Raw genomic sequence first — 21,595 nt, forward strand, 5'->3', positions numbered from 1 at the left:
TAGATGTTGTGATACGCATTGCATACAAGAAGTTTCAAGGACTAAGTTGCCGAAAAAAAAAAAGAAGTAATGATGCAGCAGCACTAACTTCCGTACTTCTCAATTGTGGTTAGTATTGGGTTTTGAAGAACCGAAGCATTCTCTCCCCCCCCCCCGTCCTTCTAATAAACTATCGTTGCGACATTTCATGTGAGAGAAAAATAAATATGAAGTTGATTATGAAATATTTCTTAAACAGGTATATAAGTAGACAAAATCTTCCATTGAAAGAAAAATCATTAAACGAAACTTCACTTCGAACAGTAAACAAACTTTTCTAGATTCTCCTGAGACGTAGTGAAATACTATAAAACTATTAACAAAATATCAATTTATAAAATATCTCTTTATAAAATATGAACAAAATTATTAATCATTTCTCAGATAAATCGTCATTTAAAACTCAAATTACAGTTCTATTACTTGGATTGTGTTGAACTACAACGTAAACAAACCTACCTCTTTAACGGTTAAAAGGGAGTTACCGTGGACCCGTATTTTTAAAAACCTTTTTTGTTGTTTTAAAATGTAGATTTCGACAAGCTATGTCCAATGGCACCACTTTTGACTTCTAGAACCGACCGCTTCAAGGTCAAATTAAGAGGTCTCATCCCGGCGAAATTAAAATACCGCTAATTTTACAGTAATTACGCCATATCTTGAAATAGATAAAAGATAATCGAAATGTGGAACAAGAGCGCCCTAGACAATATTATTTTGCATGAGGTATCGTTATCACAAGTCATCTAGTGGCTTTCCGTTTTCAGCCGTTTAGAAACGCGAAAATAAATGCAGATTTTCAAAATGGCTCGAAATCGAAAGCAGATAAGGAAGTCGTGAGATAACGGTATCTCATGTAAAATGATATTGTGGAGGGCGCTCTTGTCCCACTTTTCGATTATCTTTTATATATTTCAAGATATCACATAATTACTGGGTGTTATTCGATTCGTATTTGCACATTCACAAATAAGAGATGTGTCATTTTCTCGAAAATTCAATTTTGATCCGGAAAATTAACAAAAATTCAAGATCCAAAATTCCAGATTTTCTTTAATTTTCGGGGTCAAAATAGAATTTTCGGGAAAATGGCATATCAGTTATTCATGTACGTGTGAATACGAATCGAATGACACCCATTTCGCTCTAATCGATCACTGGTCCACATTGCCCAAATGGTCCCACTTTCTATTTTTTTTACTCCTAATTTGACCTTGAAGTGGTCATAGGTGTCTTGAACCCTGAGACCAGGGGAGTGGGAAGGATATGGAAAATCCATTTTGCGGGAAATCAAGTGATGTCCAAACTCTCGTGGGCAGAAGGACAAGTGACCCAGTTGCAATGTGGGCAGTAGATTTTTGGTGCGGCGGAAACCACGCAAAAGATGCAAGAATGGATCAATAATCAACTAGCGATCGATGTAGCGATCAAGGTACCCATGGCTTTTATCACTGAACCATATGTTACTAATGAAGACTTCATGTTCATATGCCATAGCTCCAGAGCAATACAGTAGACGTGGGCGCTCATCTCCTGCAGTGAGATGTTGCTCCGCACCGTATGAACGGAAATAGTGCTCGTCAATAAACACCTCCTCTGGTGTAAGTAACATTATCTTTGCGCCAACTACACACTACGCTAGTCCACACACGATTGAGCACACGTGTGGCACTCACAGCTCATTCCATGTTGCATCTGCGCACCATCGTACGCGAAATTCAGCACTGTTTGTTTTGCCGCATAGTGTACTATTGTTGCCAAGGATATAGTATGTAAAATGTGGGCTGTAAAGTGAGGCTGGGTGCTGAATCTCCTCGAAGCTACAGTCTTTCACTCCAACTTTAAGAGTCCCTATCACTGCGAAATTAAAATACCGCTAATTTTACAATAATTATGTGATATCTACAAATAGATAAAAGATAATCGAAAATTGAATCAAGACCTCCCTAGACGATGTTATTTTGCATGAGGTACCGTTATCACGAGTCACCTAGTAGCTTTCCGTTTGCAATTATTTAGAAACGCGAAAATAAATACCGATTTTCTAAATGGCTGGAAATCGAAAGCAGATAAATGAGTAGTGATAACTGTATCTCACGCAAAATAATATTGCCTAGGGAGATCTTGTTTCACTTGTCGATTATCTTTTATGTATTTGAAGATATCACATAATTACTGTAAAATTAGCGATATTTTAATTTCGCAGTGATGAGGCTTCTTAACAACAACAACCGTCTGGGCTATTTGCGATTAACGAAGTATGATATTTGAGTGTCAGGCTGGAAGCTTTTGGAAATACCCTCGTATATTATAATATGAAATTTGATACGTAATAAAGGAAATGAGTAATGAATATACATAAACAAGAAGTAAAAGCTTTAGTACAGAACTACCAGGATAATAGTGTACCTGAATCATAAGCATACACATCTTTGAAGAACGTGGTCCCGGTTCAATTCCCGGTGAACGATATAGAATTTTCAGAGTTAGCCTAGCATCATAAGGCACATGGCGATATACTTTAGCTAAAAATTATCGAATTCAGGCAGAAAATCCGACCTTAAGTGTTGGAAGAAAATTGTGTTGGAAGAAAGTGTACCTTAAGTATCATTCAGTTAAATGTGGACCATCTGAAAGGCTCTAGTCTTTCTTTGGTTTAGTGCTACTAAGTTCAGTTTCTAGGTTTGTTGAGAAGGAAATATTCCTCATATTTCAGTTGTTTTAAAGTTACTAATGGCTAATCTCTACGCTTGGCTATTTACATTATACAGAACCGAAGATAACAAATTTGATCTTCCATCATTTGATATATAGGAAGAAAAATCCATGTGTTTTTGTGTCTGTTTCACGATAACTTTAAGGGGGGAAACAAACTTGACACTTGTGAGTTTTTCCTCGAATTAATGAAGTTCATTTTGTTTGAAGTAGCCATCTGTTAAGGATAAAGAAAATAAAAAATAGTAAATTCACCTCGACTCGAAAGTTTGTACATCGTAACGAGATTAAATTGTTTTCACTCCATACGTTTATTTATTTTTTTTTTACAGAAATAACCATTTTATTAAATATGATGCGTGTTTTTTTTTTAAAAGATTTACCAATCATCTATATTGCTTGTGGTTTTAATCTATTATAGATAAGCAGCGCCGTAACTTAGATTTTTCTGGGGGGCAAGCATTGATACGCGTATTTGGATCCCCTAGAAAAAAGTTTTACTAATTCTTGGGCTCCCTCTTTTCATCTTTCTCTTACTCTTTATGGGCCTTGGAGCCTGTGGGCCCTCCGCGTGACAAGGTCTGCTGGGCCGTTAGTTACTTCCCTGGGCCCGTTCCATACATGACACATTAATTAATGGGACAATATTGACAAATCTCAAAGCCATACGAATAAATATCTATGACCCTCAATAGTAAACATTTGTTTACTGAAATGGGCCCACGACTCATTTTTGTTTTATTTTCCTTTTGTCTGCTGTTCTGTTTATGTATTGTAGTGAACCTGTTTGATGCTTCATTTATAATTTCATGTTTGTATCGTATCTGGAGTAAAAAAAAAAAGTCTTAAAATGGCCCCCCTCGAACGGCGGGGAGCTTCCCTTGGGACCAGTTTCCCTTCTTCTCCCCTCCCCCCCACACAAGTTACGATCCTGTGGATAAGAATTTAAATATGTTCCGTTTACGAACTTTATAAAAGAAACGAAACTTACTTTTCCTGAAGCGCCTTGGTGGTTATGTGACCAAATAATCAGCAATGCATATTTGGTTGCCTGCTACACAACAGTTGCGTTAACGTCGTGTGCCTTCTGAACTGTGTCGAAGTTGTGTAAAAGACAAATTTTCTAAGAGTATTTTTCAATTTTCCTAAATAAAGCAAGTTTTCAGTATTCTTGTTCGAGCTGCATGAGAGAAAAATAAGAAAATTACCCTCTTCTAAAACTATATTTTAATTTCGCTTTAGATAACTAATTTAATAGTTAATTATTGTTTGTTAGAATTTTCAAGTTTCTTCACTACGTTTCTACCTACCTTCTTCTCTAATATCAATTGTCAATATAACATGTTTTAAAAGTAGGCCAATTAATGTTAGCAAAATACAACATAATGGAAACAGAGTTAATACCAACTACAAGAAGAAAGATAATAAACTAAACTCAGATGGTATGAAAGGATCTATGAAATGACAAAGTGAAAAGAAAAACTCTCAAACACAACGTTGTCCAAAACAAATTCTTACGCCATGAAATCGAACAAAGAAACCATTCCAACCAGAATTTAGCGTTCTGACAATAAATTACTATGTCCTCCACATTCATACACTACGTGAAGATCTCTCGTGGCTACATTGTTAGCATTCATGTCTTGAGAATGAGAGACTCGTGCTCGATTCCTGATGAGAGCTCGAATAGTTCAAATGCTATAGCTTCAAGCTTCATAGAGACTTTTATCGCAGAGAAAAGTTAAACTAAGTTAAACTAGAAACCAAATTTCATATAGCACAATGCATTTTGGCGCCACATAATATTGTCACATCATAAACTGAGCATTAGACTCAGATTGAACATTTATTTTATACAATACCTTCCTCTAGCATTACTATACTTCCCAAAATTTTGTACTTAATTTTTCAAAAGAGGTTGTAGGCAACCAAATTATAATTTCTTAACATTAATAGCCCGAGCATAAATGGAAATATAAAAATAAACAGTTCTGCCCCATAGAACAGGAAGAAAGATATATGCTATGTTTTTTGGTGAACACGCTTCAAGACATGACATAAGTATTCTGCCATTATTGGCAAGTCACTTGCCGCAACTAAAAAGTTTCCATTCTCCACCGTCTCTCGCTAACCTCTTCGTCTTCATGTACGATTTTACTGTTTGAATATTGTCCATTAATTGTAGTCTCTTTCGCCCTCTCCCTCTCTTTCCTGCCACCATACCCTCTAGCACGTCCCTCATGACACTCTACCTTCTTAGCCAATGTCCCAACTAGTTTCTCTTCCTCTTCTTATCTAAAATTGTTCTTTTCTCCTTCACCCTCTCCTTCGTTTTCCGCTCGGCCCAGCTAATTATCTTCATTCTTCTCCACACCCATATTATGAAAGCTTTCAGTCGTTTTTCTTCAAGACATAAAGAGCAATTAATTGTTATTTTAATTTTGTTCCAATAAAACAATGAAATGTAAAAATACGGAAGCGAAGTAGGTTTCTGTGATCAGTGAATGACACCAATGTTAATATTGGTGGCTTAACCACTGTTGTTTTCTTTAGATATGATATATGATCAATATTTTGTTAAAAAAAAAGAGTATTTAAATTATTATAATTTGAATCTTAAAAGCTACTATCATTATTTAAGCTTCTTCGATTACTCTAGTACAGACGGCGAAACAAAATATTTGTTGGGCTACAAGTGTACCGACATGTTATGTTACGGAATAATGACACATGGTTATATATTGAATATGTGTTGCTAAGTTAGATTCTGTGCAAACAAATCATGTTGAATTGCAATCGGATCAAGATGGGTTAGGACTCAAGGAATCTCTTATGTTCTCTCATGTAGTGGAATCATTTTCTCTCATTTTGTTAATATGATTATATGAGAATTAGTTAGAGCACGATTAATAACAGAAATTCTATTGTGGAATATGGAAGTGGAGAGTAATAAATACCTCTTGAGTAAGTAGAGTGTTTATATTTGGTTGTGTACAGATGCTTGAGCCTAACTTAGAGCAAAGGAACCATACTCTTATAAACGTTGAAGTACTCAGTTGTGAATATAAGTTAAGAGTAATTGTGGCCAATGGTGGATCTAGCCCAGAGCCGGTGGGCTAAGTCCCCTAGTGTTTTGGTGACAAAAATAATTTAAGCTATTGTTTATATATTTTTGAAAGTTTATAATAAACTTCTGATATAATTATCATCGTCTGGGTTCTGGCTGGTTCCCCCGGTATTTAGCTTCTAGATCAGCTCCTGATTGTGGCACATTTACAATTTATACATGCACAGTAGTAATTTTAATAATATAAAAAAAATCGCATGAAACTAAATAAAAGGCGAATGAATATTCTTGCAGAAAGAGCAATTCATCATTTTACTACAGGCAACCAACAATACTTTGCTGATATACAGGTTGCATAAAATATAGGGAATATTCTGGATTTTTGAAACATTAAAGCTACCGTTTTCCTTGAAGGTTGAGTTGAGTTAATTTTAAGTTTAACGTCTTTTTCAGCAGCTAGGCTATATGAGACGAGACCTACTGATTAACGTGGAACTCGAACCACATGAGCTCCCGCCAGGAATCGAACCCGGGTCTTTCACGCCAAAGGCATGTACGCTAATCGCTTAGCCACGAAGGAGCTCTTCCGTGAAGGTGCTTACTTGTTGAGTCCAGTGACGAACTAGGCCGAATATCTGTGAAATAACGGACGGACGGACGTTCTAACAATACAATGTTATAAGTCAACCTTGATTCCAATAAACAGGAGGGTAAAGAAACATATTCAATGAGAAACCAAAGATCATGTGGGTAATAAGTTTGAGGTGGGAAAGTCATTTGCATAGAAAAACAAAATTGTAGTTAATACAGATCCAACGCAAAAGTCTCTGGGGAAGGACTTTTATGTAGACCAGGAATTAAGTAGGAGAATTATATCGACATGGATTTTTGAAAGCCTCATAACTACAATTAAAACTGGATTTGCTTGAATAGGATCCATGCTCAACCTTTATATCTGTGAAGATGATGTTTATGTTCGTTAGATAAAGAATTGGCTAGCAAACGTTGGGAGATCATCAAATATAGGTAGATTACTAGTAATAAGTTAACAAACACAGGTTACAAACTAATAAATTAGGAAATGTTTATATTTTACCAACTAATAGACCAGCAAATGTTGTTAGCCACCAACTAATAGCTTAGCAAATGTTGGTAGTCAGCAACCAATATATTAATAAATGTTAGTAGATCACCAGCTGACAGGTGAGCATATGTTGGAAACATTGATAGGTTATAAAATAATTAGTAAGCAAACGTTGGTGTGTCAAAGTAAATTTGTTAGTATATGTTGGTAGTTTCCGGTCACTAAGTAACTGGATAGAAAATGTTGGTAAAGAAGTAGTCCATAGAAGAATTGGTTAGCAAACGTTGGCAAGTAACCAAATATAGATCGATCACCAATAATTAGCTAGCAAATGTAAGTCACGAGATAATAGATAAGCGAACGTTGGTATTTCACCAATAGGTCAGCAAACTCACCAAATAATAGGCTACTAAACGTTAATAGGCCACGAACTATTAGGTTGGCAAATGTAGCTAAGTCATAAACAAACAGATCAGCAAATGTTAATAGATCACAAGCTAATATAACATTGGTATACGTAACACAAAGACTAAATTGGATAAGCTGATGTGCTACATTTATGAAATGTAACTTATTTTAAGTTCAATTAAATGAGAGTTTTAAGGCATTGGCTTGGGTCAGGAAGAAGCTCGATAATTCCTTGTGTTCGTGTATAGAAATATTTTTACATATATACAAATTTATATACAGTGTTTGTTGTTTCTATTTGGTGTTATATGTCAAAACAAACACAAGTACTGAAACACGTAACATATGAAAAATATCAGTAAAGAAACTTGACAGTGAATACCATTCTGGAAAGAATACAATCTTTCCCTGCTGATTCTTGAGCAAACTTTTCGATTTTCACTTCGAAATCCATCGTGACATTATGTTCTTTCGCCTTCGTCTTATAGTATCCTCTAGCGATCAACGGCGAAGTTTCTCAGTTTGTGAAACCAATGGCAAAAGACCAAATTGCATAAATTTTCCATTTCCTGAGTCTAACTCCTCTTCGTCGGCGTTTCTCGCCTCGAGAACTTCAGATAGGAAAGAAAAAAATCAGTCAATTCTCCATCAATGTTGCCAAGCAAACAATGTTTTCCCGCTTTAAGAAAATTTTGATGTACTTTCTGTATATTACATTATAGCTAATATAGCAGAGAACAGACGAGATATTGTTACTGTGTATGATGCATATAGTACGTTGTAGGAAATGGTGAATGCGAAAATTACATACGAGCTCATTACATAACAAAATAACTTCCAAAAGATATAGTCCATTCTTAAAGATAGATGCCACTGAATGAATCTCATGGTGGAACTATGGTGGCTGAGTGATAGAGCGCTTATCTCTGGCACATTGGGTCTATGGCTCGATCCTAGCTCCCGTTAAATGAGCTTAGTGATGAACAAACACTATGTGCGTGGGTTTTCCCGAGGTTTTCCCGTTCCCTTCCATTTTCGTCAACCTACCAATATGAGCATCACCGTCTTCCTTAGCCTCGGTGCTTAATCGTGAGACGTTAAACTAAAAAAAAAATACAAAAGGAAACCAAAACCTCGTGACTTTTGTGATTGAACCGTAGATGTAGCAATTACATTGAGCCAAATATATTTCAACGGGCCGTGTCCGTGTAGAGAAACTGTAGAACGTTTCAGATTTTAAAATTATTTTCAACAAATTAAAATTTTTGATTAAAAGAGTATGCTTTCCAAGTCATGAGGGAAGATCACGCTGTCAGATGTTTACAACCTTGCTTTTCATTAAGTTCATGTATGAATGTTGAGAAAAAGGCATTTTGGAGTGTAATAAAAAGCATGTTTGTATTTCACAGTAAGAGTGTTATAGACCAAGAAGGAAAAGAAAAAAAACATCAGGACTTAAGTATTTGAACCATTTTAAAAGAAGACTCAGAGGGAAAGACGAAAGTTGAAAAATCTCTTCAAGCATGTAATTATAAGTTTTAAGCTTCTTTTCTCTAAATTTAATTCTTCCACAAATATATTTTTCTTTTCTTTACGCAGCTTTAATTCCTATCTTTTTTTTAAAAAAAAATAAAAAAATATAAATTTAATTGTATGGAGGTAAAAGTATTGATATATCTAGACCTGAAATTCTCTTTTCTATACGTGTACTCTATACGTTTCACCTAAACGTATATCAAGCATTTTGGTAAAAATAACACATCTCTATATTATTACTATTATTACTTTTACATGTTGAACGGAGAAGATTGTCTTCAGTTTAATCAATGTTGCCAACAAAAGCCGTCAGAGAATAACTAAATGACACAGAATATATCTAAAAATGACTGAAAACGTAAAATTGTGGCTAAATTTATATCTAACAGAATTTAATAATAAACAAACAGAAATTTTACTATTATATACACCCTCCATTCCAAAAGAAACCGAACGTTTTAAAAAAACAAAAAAAGCAATGTACATTTTGGAACAAATCATTTTTATTAATCAATGTATTCCCCTTCTGCATCGATACACATATTTGCATGCTCCAACAAGTTGTCAAACGACTTCTCCATGTCCTTTATTGGAATGGTCTTTAGGACGGCGGTCGTCGCCTTCTCAATGCATCAATCGATGCGTGCTACTTTTCTTTCATCGCCAAATGCAGTTTCGGGAACAGATAGAAATCGCACGGAGCGAGATCTGGTGAATAGGGCGGATGATGCAACCGAATAATGTGATTTTTGACCAAAAATTCAGTTACAAGTCGCGAACGATGTGATGGTGCATTATCGTCCAAAAGAGTCCAACTGCCGATTTCGCGATATTCGGGCCGAATACGACGAATTCTTGCCAGCAAACGCTTCATGACGCCCAAGTAAAACTCTCCAGTGACTGTCTGGCCGGGCTGAACAAATTCTTTGTGGATAATTCCTTTTGAATCGTAAAAACAAATCAGCATCACCTTAACTTTTGACTTCACCAAGCGACTTTTTTTGGGTGTTCCTTCATCCGGCGCTCTCCATTCAGCACTTTGCCGCTTTGTTTCGGGCTCATATTCAAAACACCACGTCTCGTCACCAGTTACAATCGATTTCAAGAAGTTTCGATCCTGCCGAGCACTTTTAACGACGTCTTTGCAATGCGCAATTCGATCAACTTTTTGCTCTTCGGTGAGTTTGTGTGGTACAAACCGCGAATTAACCTTCTTAAGGCCCAAAACTTCGGTCAAAATGCGGTATGCGGTTGTTTGAGGAATACCTAATTCCATTTCAATAACTTTCACCGACGATTGTTTGTTATGTTTGATGAATTCACGCACTTTTTCGATGTTTCCTTCCGATAATCCGGTTCTGGGACGGTCTTATCTTTCGTCATCATCCAGCGTCTCTCTACCCGATTTGAATCGCCTGAACCACTCGTAAACTTGCGTACGGGATAGACACTCATCACCATATGCATTTTGTAGCATTTGGCGCGTTTCACTAAAAGTTTTACCCAGTTTAACACAAAAGTCAATTGCAGCTCGTTGTTTGAAACTCATTTTCCGACCGATGTACACAACACACTGACAGTTGAAACGCAATAACTTTGTTGCCGTGCATCCAAATGTCATGACATTTATACCAGTTGTCAATGAGGGACTACGCCATCTATCGGTAAAATATTACAACAGATGGCACTAGTGGTACTATTTGTTTTCAAAAGTTCGGTTTCTTTTGGAATGGAGGGTGTATATATATATATATATATATATATATATATATATATATATATATATATATATATATATATATATAGAGAGAGAGAGAGAGAGAGAGAGAGAGTGAAACCTCCCTTAACGGACACCTCTCAATAACGGACACCTCTATAATACGAACACATTTTTTTGTCCCTGCAAAAATATATGTTCCCTTATGGAACAAGACCCTCTCTTTTACGGACCCTCTCAGATACGGACGCGGACAGTCCTTCCCCCCCCCCCCAGACCTTACAATAACCTCTTCATAACGGACAGGAATTATTCTCGGTTCTACGATATATCATTCCTCACAAGCATATCTATCATGAGTCTAGACCTGGTGAACCATCAAACAGAACAGCTTCAAACTGAACTTGAAATTATTCTTTTTTCTGGTGTCAATAAACTGCTTTCTGGTGGAAATCCTAAAAAAAAAACCTTCAATACGCGATAACACTCATGCAGGGTCAGTCGTATGGCCAAGAATTCTACGTGAAATATCTTCCCTTCCCTAACAAATTTAGTCCTTTTGCCTCTGGGCCTTGCATCTTTCTCGACAATTTCATAGATAACAAAACAAACGTTGTTTGTTTTACAATAACATTTTCAACGAGCAATGTTTCCTCTATTACGTTTTTTGGGACAAGCAACATTTTTCTTTTACTGATGATACTGGAACAAGTCTGGGTTGGAGTTTTCCCGGCTTCCTTTTTCACTGTCTCTAAGAGGATATTCTTAGTGACTGGGGCTGGGTCAATAAACATATGCACTCCCATATGCCTTGTCATCCATTTCGCCAACGAAGATACCGCTCCAGTACACAAACACACACACACACACACATGTTTCTTCCGCAACCGTACTGAGGATTCTCAAATGACATTTGCTAATGTTTTATTACTCTTGTAGAGGAAAAAGTATGCCTTTTTCGCTAAACAAAAGAGTTTAGCCGATTAGTTGGTTCCTAACGCATCTTTTGAGAAGGTTCTGAGAATTTGAAATAAATGAGAAATGCTTACAGAGTGATTACATGTACTTAAGAAAATTAGCATACACGCATTATATTTTGCAGTATCGGTATACGAATATATTAACACATCCCCCAAGTAATAATATTATTTAACAAAAATGAATTTCTTCTTTATCCCTCCCAGTAATTCAAATACGTACTAAATAGAGTATTTTCATATTGAATTTTACGTATTTCAATATGAACGGTCTGTACGGTCATACATAATGAATTCACTGTATACAATTACCGTTGTGAGAAATTAAATTTCTGAACCTCTCTGTAACGGACACCTCTGAATAACGGACAAAAATTAATGTCCCATTGGTGTCCGTTATTCAGAGGTTTTACTATATATATATAATCTACGTAAATAAGATTGTAATATTCTTTCTAATGTTCTAAAGTCAAATACTTTATTGAAACCCTTAATTCATATTTCAGATATGTACAGAGCGCCTTGCTCGCAACATTAACCAGAGATAGTAAATATTCCCTGAGCTCTTTCACCAATGAACATTCCTAATTTTTGCGGTAATGTTGGCTATATATGGCTGCACTATTGATCTTTTAGAACATCACTTAAAGTACACAACACTAGCCAATTATACCTTTGAAACACTAATACGTGTGCGTAATTTAACCACTATACATCTAATCAACAATACCTTTGAAACACTAATATGCAATTTATCCACTATTCATCTGATACTACACCACCAGTACGCAGCCCTAGCCAATAAAATCTTTGAAACACAAACATGCAATTTGACCGCTATTCATTTAACACAACACTAAAAGTACACAGCCGTAGCCAAAAATATCTTTGAAATATTAACATACAATTTAATCGCTATTTATCTAGCACAGCACTGCAAGTATACATACCTAGTCAATAATACTATCGAAGCGCTAATATGCAATTTAACTACTGTTCTTCTAACATAATATTAAGTACACGACCCTACCCAATAATATATTTGAAACATTATTGTGCCAATTTAACCAATATTCACCTAGCAGCATACTATAAGCACACAGCCCTAACCAATATCCTCAAATCACTAATATGCAATCTAACCACTATTTATCTAGCACAACACTACAAGTACACAGTCGTAGCTAATTATACTTTTGAAACACTAATATGCAATTTAACACTATTCATTTAGCACAACACTAAAAGTCCACAGTTCTAGCTAAAATGCCCCTAAGCACTAGTATGCAATATTCATGTAGCACAACACATAATTGGTACAGTTTTAGACAATAGTACCTTTGAAATTTTAATATGCAATCTAACCACTATTTACCTTGCATAACACTACAAGTACATGACCCTGGCTAAAAATATCTCCGAAGTACTAATATGCAGCGTAACGACTATTCATTGAGCAAAACACTAAAAGTATACAGTTCTAGCTAAAACATCCCCTAATCACTAATATGCAAATTATCAGCTGGAAGGCAAAATATCCAAATCATAATTTGCTTTTACACCGTATTACGTAACCAAGAATAATACAAATTAGATGCATAAGATACACTGTAGGGAAGAAATAAAAGTAAACACTAATCTACTGGAAACAGACGGACGTCACATTTAATTTTATTTTACATTCATTAATTTAAAAAAAAGTTTCAGTTGACAAAAGTGTTTAACTACGTCTAAAAACAATTTACTGGTTAAATAGAATGTGAAGATAGCTAGATTCAGCCACAAAATGGCTAACTTGGTACCACTGAGTTTAGTGTTTTACTTACACTTACACACACCCATAAAGAAATAACCAATGTATCCTAGCGGAATAAAAGATAACAATTATTATTGGAACGAACGACTATACTTTTTTATTGCCATAAGACTTTTCCTAGTGTATGAGAACTTATTTCGGTGATCAGCCATTATGGCGACCAGCCGTAGGAACTGATAACACGTGGATAATTTAGTTTTCATATCAAAATCCTTCTTGTGAGGTATACACAAGACAATTTTACATTTGTAGCCTACATGTACCTACGTCCGAGGCAATTATTTATATAACCGTTTGTGGTTTTTAAGAGGAAGAAGATAACTTATCTCCTCCTTGTGCTCAGCTTGCTTAATGTAATGTACGCGTACCGTTTGGTGATTGTTTCATCTTTGAATATCGCTTCATTGAATGCTTTAAATACAGTACAGTATTATTTAAATATTACGAAGAGTGTACTTACTGAAAATTTTGAATAGTGGTTGGTATCACTCCTTTAGTTGGAATATTTAGTTCTGGTGGATTCATTGCCAAATGGTTGTTATATTCAATCGATACTGTGTACGGGAGCTGAAAGACGAGAGAAAAAAGAAATTTTAATACCTTATCACATAAAAATTACATAACCAAAATACTAACTACATCAATGGAAATCTACTGGCACTAGAATAAAGGTGAATAGTTCAGGGTGTTAACAAATAAATTCTCAATATAATTTCAAAATTTTCCAAAACAAGTCTTTAGCATTGACGCTATTTCACCGCAATGGCAAAACACTTACATAATTATACATAATTACTTACATAATTATAATCAACGTGGGATGAACAAATTCTGATCTTTTTCTCAGAAAAACACTTTTTCTAGCTACAAGGATTAGTTAGTTGTTCCTTCTAAGCCTTCGACTCGTCTTCAAATTCTCTGCATCATAGCGATAGGGTTGCCATCTTTCAGTAAGTCTAAGGTGGGACATTTATTCACTTACTGACAGTGGTGCCAACCTGTGAGAAAATCCATTTTGTGAGATTTTTGATATTACTTATTAGGAACGGAATAAAGGGCATTTTCAACGAAATAGGCAACATATATGGAATTTTTCACTATATGTATAATGCATGCCAACAAGATTCTCTACAAACGGGAAATAGATATAATGCCATCAATAAACATGTCTTTGTTTCAACTTTTATCTGAAGCTTTTCTTCCTTTTTGTTAAAAATGAAATGAAATCTTTAAGTCCCACGCTTATGCCGGTTAGGCTAAAGGAGACAGTGATTATGAGAAATGAATGAAATGAAGAAAGTGGGAGGAAACGGGAGAACCCCGAGAAAATCCACGAGCACGCTGTTTGCCCACCACAGAGTCCACACGGCGTGAGCTGGGATCGAACCAGGGACCCCAAGCACCGAAGGTGAACGCTCTACCACTGAGCCACCGCAACCCCCATTCACATTGTTAAATTAATGTAGAATTCAAAATTACAAGATCCAATATTCTGAACCAGAAGTAACCAGTTTCAATTGGAGCTAAAGGAGAAAGATTGCTATGGAATGCTGAATCTTTGTGTAAAAAAAATAATTTTTCGTACTTTCTTGCCGTTTTGAAGATAGTGGGAAAGAATGAAAACACAAGCGAAAAAATCTACGACCTTTACGTTATCCATCACTAATTCAGCGTTTAGGACTGAACCGAAAACCCTCCACAATATAAGTTGAGTGCTTTAGCTTCTAACTACAGTGAAACCTGTCTATGTTGGCCAACATCGGTTCCATCGAAAAGTGGCCAACTTAGGCAGGTGGCCAACTTACAGAAAACAAGTGTGATTGGTGCATTTTTAGAATAGGATTTCTAGTATTTCTCTATTGTAAAATTTTAATAAGCAGTGGCACGGTAGCTACTTATAAATAATGCATATAGAGTAATCAAAAATATACAGTACTAGAAAATATTACTGTAGTATGTTTAATATATGTGCATCCCTTTCTCTTCCTGAAAACTAGTCTGGTACATTGGATTATTCGGATTGAAAACACAATAACACAATCATGAAATAGAAGTGTATGTACGCAGTTTATTGAAATTGATATTATAGCACACTGAGTTATTCAGATTGAAAACAAGAAAAGCTGTTATAAATTAAGAAATTCACATGCAATTTATGTGACTTCTTTTTAGTTGTTACTGAGTGGTGGTTCATTCTAGAAGTATTTGTTTTATTCTTTTTGGCAGATATGCACATTCTAATATTGCAGTTAACTACCTCTTGTTAATGAGCTAGAAGTGTTTCCATCGAAGGAAAAGATGTTTTGAGAAAATCTTGAGGGAATTCCTATCTCAAAAACTCCGCTATCTTTTGACAAGCCGACAGGTGCCAATAGTTGACAATTCAGATGGTTAGTTTTAACCTTGAGAATTTTCCGACATTACTAGAGCTCCCCACTGATGAGAGGAGCTGATAAAAGCAGACAGGGTAAACAAATACGTACAACCATTTCCTGAATTCCTGTACGTGCTTTTTCTTATTCACATCTTCCTTCACCACCCCTTTATCAGGGTAGTGTTCTGGCATTGACCTCCAAGAGCAAATCGCGCGAATACTTGCTTCTTTTCTTCAGTCACAAATACAGAACATCTGCCTCTCATATGGGAATACGAAAGAGTTAAGAAAAATAACAAAACCGTATTTTGTGTGGCCAAGATACGCAGGTAAATTTATCATTATCATCATAGGGTAAACATTACTTCAATGTGGCCAACTTCCAAAATAGAGAGATGGCCAAATTACAGAGTAATAAGTAACGAATGTCTTATGGGAAAATTCAGGTTCAAGACGAACTAGGCCAAGATAAGCAGGTGGCCAACTTAGAGAGGTGGCCAAGTTGATAGGTTTCACTGTACCATGTCCAACCGAAATTGTTACCCATCTCCTCAGGCATGCATCTGGAAATTTGTGTTGGAGGAAGAGGAGGGGTGCCACCACTAGTAGTTACTACGTCTATGTCATATGAGACTGATATTTTTCTACACCCAATAAAATGATAAGTAACTTTAAAGTCCTACCACCTATACCCTCAGAACACATTTTTTTAAATAAGAAAAGAGAGTACAAGCGTAATGTAAGATCAAATTTTTAAAGTACATCAATCATTTTCCTCCTAGAGCAACTGTAGTTTTCTTAAGAAAGTGTAGATAAAAAATGAAATAATTCAGTTCTACGTCCCATAGTTATGCCGGCTAGGCTGAAGGAGACGGTGATGATGAATGAAATCGTGGAATGAAGAAAGTAGGAGGAAAAGAAAGAACCCCGAAGAAAACCACGCATATGGTGTTTGTCTACCGCAAGCTCTACTTGGAGCGAGCTGGGATCGAACAAGGAACCCCATGCACAGAGTTGAACGTTCTACCACTGAGTCACCGCTGCCCCTAAAGTGTGGGAATTGTGTGCCTAGTAACGAATTTTGGAAGAGGAGGTCCCGGTCCCGGTGAACCACCTCCGTGAGTGTGCCTATGCATCTCCTTAATATTATTTTTCTTCTTGGCGTACATAAAAATATTTATTTATTTGTTTGTTTGCCATCAACACAACAGGCATAAGCCCAATTATAGTGTTTGTGTATTACATAATACATTTACAATAGTTTTCTTAAACATAGAGTTCATATTACATATGTCAATTTCTTTGTGTTCGATACATATTTTTTTATAAGTAGAACACATTCTCCAGATTGGTAATACGTTGGTCCTTGCCAGTGGCGTATTTACGATTTTGTTTCGGGAGGGGCTTTGCTAACTTTCGGGGGGGACTTTGCCGGAAAATGTGAAAATTCTGCAAGATATTTCATATACTTTACTATAGTAAGTAAGATTTCGGGGGGGGGCTTAAGCCCGGAAGCCCCCCTAAATACGCCACTGGTCCTTGCTTTTTTGCAATAGAGCAGGCTAGAGCTACCATCATGAGTTTTAAGAGTCGGGACATGAAAATTTAGTGTTGATATGAGATCCGTATAATTAAACTCGTTTTGTACTATTTTATGGAGAAAAAGAGATCTATCATGTTACACCTTTGTTCAAGTGTGGGGATACAGAAGTTGTCTATTAATGTTAGATAATTTTCACAATATGGATGGATTACAGTTTATTGTGCGTCAAGTATTTGATAAATTTAGATTGGACCTTTTCCAGTTGGTATTGGTATTGCTGTTGTGATGGGTTCCAGATCACAGCAGCATATTCCAGTTTTGATCGGATATAGAAATAATAAATTTTTGTTAATGTGGTAATATTGTTAAATTCCTTTCCAGTTCTAATTATGAACCCTAACATCTTGAGAGATTCATTAACTATGTTTTCAATATGGTTATTAAATGTCAGTTTCGTATCAAATGTAACTCCAAGATCTTTGACTGAATTTAATCTATTTAGCAAGATTTGATTCATTGAGTAATTAAACTTTATTTCACTTTTGTTTCTGGTACACAATAAACTGTTACATTTGTTGATTACATTGAGTTTGTTAAAAGAACACCAATTACCAATATTTTCCATATCACGTTGTAAATTGAGACAGCCATAGATGGTCTTTATCCTACAGTGATTTTGAGGTAATCAGCAAACAGCAATTTTTTACTTAATACTATATGATCAGGGAGATCGTTAATGTATAAAATGAACAATAACGGACCTAGATTAGAGCCCTGGGGAATTCCAGATTATGCAACATAATCAGTTGGTTTATATTCTTTGTAGGTAACAGTTTGTTTACGATTATTTAAATATGATGAAAAGAACTTGATCAAAGGAGAAGAAAAATTATATTCACCTATCGTATGCAATAGTACTTTGTGATTGACTCTGTCAAACGCCTTTTCAAAATCTATATATATTACATCAACCTGACATCCTACATCTAACGAATGAGCTATAAACTCTGTGATAAGTGCAAGGTTTGTTGTTGTTGATTTGTGTGGTGTAAAGCCATGTTGATAAGGTGAGATTACGGGTTGGATGTGGTTAATTATCCATCGGTATAGGGTTCGCTCAAATATCTTTGCAAAACCATTCTAGAACTAAAACTCTATAAGCTTTGCAGATATTTTCCATATAGGAGTTTGTCCTTCTCATTATACATATATATATACACACACATCCGTTGACATAAAAGCGTGTTTTTTTTATGCAGCAATTAGAATTCCTCTTTAAAACCTGTCATTAACGTTATTAACATTATTCAACAGAGTACCCCAAGGAAACATGTTGGTACCAATACTTTTCCTCATATTGTGACAACCATTTGCAAAACTCGGTCACGCGAGTTTTCCTCTTCATATCTGAATTGAGAACAAAAAATCATACTAATTAGAATGTAGGTCACACAATTTCGCCAAAAAATTATTAATGCAAAACACAACAATAATGTTAGAAAGTTTCTTATTTTCAAATACAGCATCATATCGACATACGTAAAATATAACGTGATAAATGGTCATATATTCTTATCACACTCTGAGGTAGGATTTTTTAAAAAAGAAAACTTAACCACTAGAGGATTAAAACAATGGAAAATTATCAACAAAAGAGAACGAAATGTTTTGTTAAAACTACGCAGAAAGTCTGTATTCATTTGCTGAATATAGATAACGCTCAACAAATGAGGTAGTGCAATATTTGCCGTTTCGTCTCAGGACGGTGGAACTACACAATATCCTTTATATATATATATAGTATGCTTTGTGTTCCGTGTTTTAATGTAGGAAGCACACATGTAATGAATGTAAATGCAGAATACGAGAGTGAGAGATCTGTTGCATTATGCATAACACGGTTATTTACAGCTGTCTGTATGTCGTATAGCTCTTGACCCCATTTCTCCGCTTACTTCAACAGCTGCTGTGTGTTAACGTTTCGCTACTACGACACTCTGGCACATCCCCTTACATTTCTTTCCAACCCATTCCCCAAAATACACACACACACATACATACACACATGCTCACATGTATTACCCTTCTCTTTCTCTACATACACATATACATACACACACTTCACACACTTTCTCTTGGGCATCTGTGTAATTCCATTGGCTGCTTAGGTTTTGTGTAATCGCGTGACTAAAATATTTAGTGTAACTCTATACGCATTAGAGACTAAAGTATGTGTCGTTATATATATAATGGTTATGGAGAGAGTTATCCTTGTTAAAATACCAAATCCTGCGTTAATTTTAAAGTATTTATAACTATCTCATTCTTGCTACTTACTTTTTTTAAAATTTTGTTTAATGTTGCGGCTAATTAAAACAACATACTTGTGGCTCAAATTACAGGGCAATGGTCTTTTTAAAAACACTGTATGGGTAAAGTGTGAATCAGCTTTGTTGTCAGTTATTACCTCTACAGAAGAATTTAAAGCAATATATATATATATTTGTGTGTGTGTGTGTGAAAAGCATAATTTTGCTTGCCGTGATGAGAAAGATGAAGAGAAGACACAATTTTCGAAGCCAAAGTTTTGGGAAAATATTTGTGCGCGAAAACAGATGAACAATTGCAGTAAAAATAGCTGTATAGAGATTATGTTCACTACTATACATCCCTTTTTCTTTGTTAAAATGCTGCGAATAGTTTTTATTCACTAAATCTATCAATGTGTATGACGACTTTTTGTTTCCGTGTTATACCGGGTCAGTGTCCAGGTCTATAGGTCTTTCTGGCTTACATCGGGTCATTAGTCCGTCGGGGTCACTTCAGGTCATGGGTCTGTACTGTTCACCGGGAAACTCAGGGGCATGGGTATGTCCGGGTCACCTGTATTGGTGGGTCATGGGTATTACTGTCTCTGATTCTTCCAGGTCAATCCGTATCTTGGGTATATCTGAATCACATTGGGTCATGGAGAGTCCAGGTCATGAGTCCGTCTTGTTCAGAGTAACTCAGGATTATAGGTCTGTCTGGGTCACTTGGTCTGACTGCTCCTGGTTCTTCCGGGTCAGTTCGGATCATGGATATATCTGACCATATTAGGTCGTGGGTCTGTCCAGGTCACCAGGACTGGTGGGTCGTGGGTTTGACTACCTTGGTCTTTCAGGTCACAGGTCACGAAGTTCACGATCCATTCCATCACTGTTACAGTGAGTTATGTGCTGGAGGTTCGGTGTAAGAACTAGTTATATTGTATACTTTGACAAATTTGGAACGCCTTAGATATGTAATTATTTAGTTGAAAGTTCACTTAGAAAAGTGGTATCGATGCTTCACTGCCACATGTGTGTACAACACAGGAAAAAAGAATTTATACAAACTGTGTAAAACAACGTGCAAAAACGCGCAAAATGTAGATAAATAAGAAGAAAAACGAAGTAATGAAGTACACAAGAGCAGGACAGGAAGGAGCAAACGTATGGCTAGGGGGAGAGAAAATCGAAGACGTTCCCCTATTTAGGAAGTCTAATATCCTCGGACAGAAGAAGTGAAAAAGACGTAGGTTCCAGAATAGCGCAGCCTAAACAAGCACTCAATAGTAAAAGAGGGCTGCTAACATCAAGAAATGTGTCGTTGGACGTTCGAAAAAAAAAATTATTAAGACTCTAGTATAGAGCGTGGCGCTTTACGGGTCAGAGACATGGACACTGAGAAAAGCTGAAATATCGAAAGTGGAAGCATTTGAAATGTGATGTTGGCGCAAAATGCTGCGCATATCATGGACCGAAAGGAAAAGAATGAAGACTTACTAAAGGAAGCTAATGAAGGACGATAAATTATGAAGATAATAGGAAAAGGAAGAAACAGCATGCTTGGCCATCTTATTTGGCACTCCGATTGAATCACTGTATTGATAGAGGGAAAACTACAAACAGGAAGACCAAGGATAGAATATCTAGAAGCAGTTATGAAGAAGAGACCTTATCAAAGTATAAAATAGCTCTCCCAAGGGAGAGAAAAGTTTTAAAATTTCCATGTTGTCTACCAACCTATGGTTGAGCTGAACAAGAAGAAGAAACGTAGGCTAAAACAACAAAGGAATGATTGGCACATGTTATCATGTCTTCAGTTAGAAAACCAATGCAAAATGAAAATGCAGAAATGTTATAACCATTTTGAATAGCAATCAACAAGAAAGAAGAACTTTTTTTTTCTATTTGGATGAAAATTAAAGGAAAAAGAAAGTAACACAAACTGGATGATTCATAATAATAATAATAATAATAATAATGAAATGAGCAAAAAGACCCGTTTACAGACAA

General features: G+C 35.9%; 1 protein-coding gene across 1 annotated transcript in view; it reads right to left on the bottom strand.

The window, feature by feature from the left end:
• The window catches only part of LOC145683121 (tyrosine-protein kinase Dnt-like), a 554,239-nt gene that overhangs the window by 113,218 nt on the left and 419,426 nt on the right, over positions 1 to 21,595 (bottom strand). Inside the window, exon 3 of the mRNA XM_081754483.1 lies at positions 13,820 to 13,926. Coding sequence (XP_081610609.1) covers positions 13,820 to 13,926 — 107 coding nt within the window. The remainder of the gene's footprint in view (positions 1 to 13,819; positions 13,927 to 21,595) is intronic.

Source organism: Thermobia domestica, chromosome 4 (genome assembly GCF_964235325.1).
Source record: "Thermobia domestica chromosome 4, izTheDome1.hap1.1, whole genome shotgun sequence".
Classification (NCBI taxonomy): Eukaryota; Metazoa; Arthropoda; class Insecta; order Zygentoma; family Lepismatidae; genus Thermobia; species Thermobia domestica.